The following is a 3678-nucleotide window of genomic DNA, read 5'->3' on the forward strand; positions in this document are numbered from 1 at the left end:
AAAAATAAAAAGATATTTGCATGGAAGTCTTACTTGTAAACAGCTTCACAGTGAATGAGAATCAATGATCTTCAGGTAGTGGGCATGGTTTAGTGTGGTCTTTGCTACTCCACTAAAGTCATGGTGTGAACAAGGGAGCAGCCAGGGTATTTGGCAGGATGCGCCATTCATAGCTGTTCAGTGAGGGAGAAGCTTCATCACAGTAGAAAAAACTGTATTGCTCATCTAGACACATCTCAATGCCTGGTTATTCTTACTAACAGGGCTGGTGATCATATAATTTATTATTTAAAGGGATACTTTGGCAAAGGGGAGGGACCTCTAAAAAGAAGTAACAGATGTTAGTTGATCCTGGTGTGGCACTGTGGGTTAATGCACTGAACTGTAAAGTCACTTTGAACCACAAGGTTGGCAGTTCAAGCTCACCAGCTGTGCCTCAGCACACAGGGTCACTGTAAATCAAAACTGACTCAACAGCACTTAACTACAACAACAATTGATCAGCAAGAGAAGTAATCCAGACTGCTCATAAGCAAACCAGAATTAGAAGTCATCCTAGTGACAAGGGAACCAGCCTTCTGTCGCGGCCAGGAGTCCTCTGCCTACCCTGATTGACAGACAAGGATGTCTGGGCCATCTCTGATTGTAACTGGAGCACTGTTACCCCTCTGTGAAGGGAACAGGAGCCAGCAGCTAGGAAAGCACAAACATAAGAGACAGTTGTACCCTAAGAGATACTCATTTGTCCTGAACATGGAAACCAGGCAGTGACTAGAGGGTTTCTGCAGAACTAACCCAGTGAGAGCTCTGGTAGCATAGTGGTTACAAATCGGGCTGCTAACCTCACAGTCAGCAGTTCAAAACTACCAGCTGTTCTGAGGGAGAAAGATGAGGCTTTCTGCTCCCGTCAAGATTTACAGTCTCAGAAACCCTGTACAGGGTCACTCAGTCGGAATCAACTCCACGGCACAGAACAACAACAACCCAGTGAAAGGCAGGCGAGTGGAACAAGTAAGAACTCAGAACCAGATTTAAATCTTGGTTCTTGGCTTATTATCAATTTACTATGACGTTGGGTAATTGACTTAATTCAGCTTCAGTCTCTTGTCTATAAAGTAAGAATGTCTGTAAAGAAAGTACCTGTCTTACATGGTAATTACAAAGATTCCATTGGATCAAACGTAATACAGCATTTCATAACATCATAGTAAATACTTAATAAATATGTGTGTTGTGTGTTTTAAAAGCAAATCTTTAAGGCTTTGACAGAAAGCAGTCTTACCAATTCCACCAGGAGGTGAGACTTTTGTTCATTTGTTTTTTAATTACAGTTAAAATACATAGAGCAAGCATTTGCCAACTAAATAATTTTTACTTGTAAAAATTTCAGTGATGTGAATTGTACTCATCATATTGTACAACGATTACCACGATGCTGTTCAGAAAGAAGAATTTTAAGGACTCTTACTTGTAATGGAGCAAAACCAACAATGACAAACACATGTATGAATATACAAATCCAAAGTCAGACGCTGAGCTGTTCACCAGAATTATTTACTTGAGAGAAAAAGAACAATGGAGTCCTGGTGTGGTGCTGTGGGATAAAATCCTGGACCACAAGGTTGGTTTAATCCACAAGGTTGATAGTTCGAACTCACAAGCTGCTCCTTGGAAACCCTATTCAGAGTCACTATGAGTTGGAACCGACTCAACAGCACTTAAAAATAACCATGAACAAGCCAGCTTCATGTAAAAGAGAGATAGTAACTTACCTCAATGGTATTAAAAAAGGATTCTATCTCACTAACAAAGCCTTCAATCCTCAAAGACTTCTCTTGTAAATTTTCCAGAAATTCTGCTAATTGAACCTAAAAAAGAAAAAAAAAAAATCAAGATATCCTAAGTATATGATGTTTAAGGAACAAAGTTTAAGCAGTGAGCTCCAATTTCCTTAGAAATTTAGTATTTTGGGTAGAGAATCACTATATTTGTTGTAGGATAAGCACTGGACTGATAACCTTAAGGTCAGCAGTTCAAGCCCACCAGCTGCTGCAAGAGAATTAGGATAAGGCTTCTTAATACCATAAAGATTTACAGCCTCAGAAACCCTCTATAGGGTCACTATGAGTAGTGGTTTGGTTAGATTTTGGATTCATGAACAAATCAATTCTTTACCTTTTCTTCAATTAGGAAATTTGTGAATGAAAACCCCCAAAGCAAACTTTACAAAGATATTTTATTGTCTCATGTAAGAGAAATAACTTACTGGTAAGTTGGTGAGCTCAAAGGATGCTAGTTAAAACTCACAATTACTAAAACAAAACAACAACAAAAAAGCCAGACCAGGCTTACTGGTCAGGAAGAGACTGAAGAAATCCAAGACTGTGGCCCTTGACCACCCTTCAGGTCTGGAACAGAACTCACCTTCATGGCCCAATTTTCAGGCAAGCAGTAAATTAGGTATATAGGGGGAACAATAACACTAGTAAGGTATGCTCACCAAAGATCAAAAGGGCAACATTTTGGACAAAGTTGAGAAAGAATGAGAAGGTGGGTGGAGTATAAATCGGAACCACAGGGAGGAAGTGGGATAATGGTTGTTGCATAGAGAGGATTGCAATCATTGAGATGAAACCAAGTGTATGATTTGTTGAATGTAAAACTGATGCTATTCTCTGTAAACCTTCACTCAATTCACAATAAAACTTAAAATAGAAAATAAAAGCACACTTGTTTGAGTGAATGATGTGAGGAAGATGAATGCTTCTCCAGGATCCACCCCCTGCTTCCCTTGGTAACCTCGATCTCCAGACACCTGAGGACTCCAGGCTCCAATCATAATGGACTCCATCCTTCCTTGAACTCGTTCACACCTGTGTGCCTTCTTGTTGGCATTCCCTGTCCCTGGAATGCCCTCCCTGCCCTTGACCGAGAACTCTCATTAAAGGCTCAGTTTAGCGTCACCTACAGAGAAGGTTTCCCTCTCCCATAACACACATCTCACTCACACTCTTAAAAGGTTAGTTTCTTAAATACCATGTTCTCACAACCCTGTACTTAAAATTGGCATCTACAGATGTATTTTTCATTTCTTTTTATTTTCTTTTCCAATCTCAATGATTAGCATGGTTCCTCACACAGAACATTGTTGTGTGCCGTTGAGTCTATTATGATTCAGCAACCCTGTTAGAAGGTAGAACTGCCTTCTGGGGTTTCCTAGGCTGGGTCCTGGGGTGGTGCTGTAGGATAAGCACTGGGCCACAAGAGCAGTCATTCAAACTCACCAACTGCTCCTCAGATTCCCAATACAGGGTCGCTATGGTTCAGAACTGACTGGACAGTACTTAACAACAAATCTTTACTAGGGAGCATGGTAGCCCTGGACTGGAAACAACAAGGTCAGTGGTTCCAGCTCACCAGCAGCTCGGCAAGAAAAAGATGATTTTTAAAAGCCTCGGAAATCAGAAACTCTATTCAGTGCCATTTAACAATTCCATGGCACTTAGCAACAACAACAACAATTTCTTTTATCAGGATCCCTGGTAGTGTAGTGGTTAAAGCACTCGCTGTTAACCTAAGGTTGGCAGTTTGAACTCTGTGGGAGAAAGATGTAGCCATCTGCTTCTGTACAGATGAAAGCTTTGTAAACCCTCTGGAGCAGTTCTACTCTGCCTTCTA

The 3678-nt window shown here is 40.7% G+C and overlaps 1 protein-coding gene across 1 annotated transcript in view; it reads right to left on the bottom strand.

Annotated features, from left to right (window-relative positions):
* The window catches only part of CMYA5 (cardiomyopathy associated 5), a 130193-nt gene that overhangs the window by 66042 nt on the left and 60473 nt on the right, over positions 1-3678 (bottom strand). The window contains exon 4 of the mRNA XM_006875182.1: positions 1773-1868. Coding sequence (XP_006875244.1) covers positions 1773-1868 — 96 coding nt within the window. The remainder of the gene's footprint in view (positions 1-1772; positions 1869-3678) is intronic.

The sequence above is a fragment of the Chrysochloris asiatica genome, unplaced genomic scaffold (genome assembly GCF_000296735.1).
Source record: "Chrysochloris asiatica unplaced genomic scaffold, ChrAsi1.0 scaffold00313, whole genome shotgun sequence".
Classification (NCBI taxonomy): Eukaryota; Metazoa; Chordata; class Mammalia; order Afrosoricida; family Chrysochloridae; genus Chrysochloris; species Chrysochloris asiatica.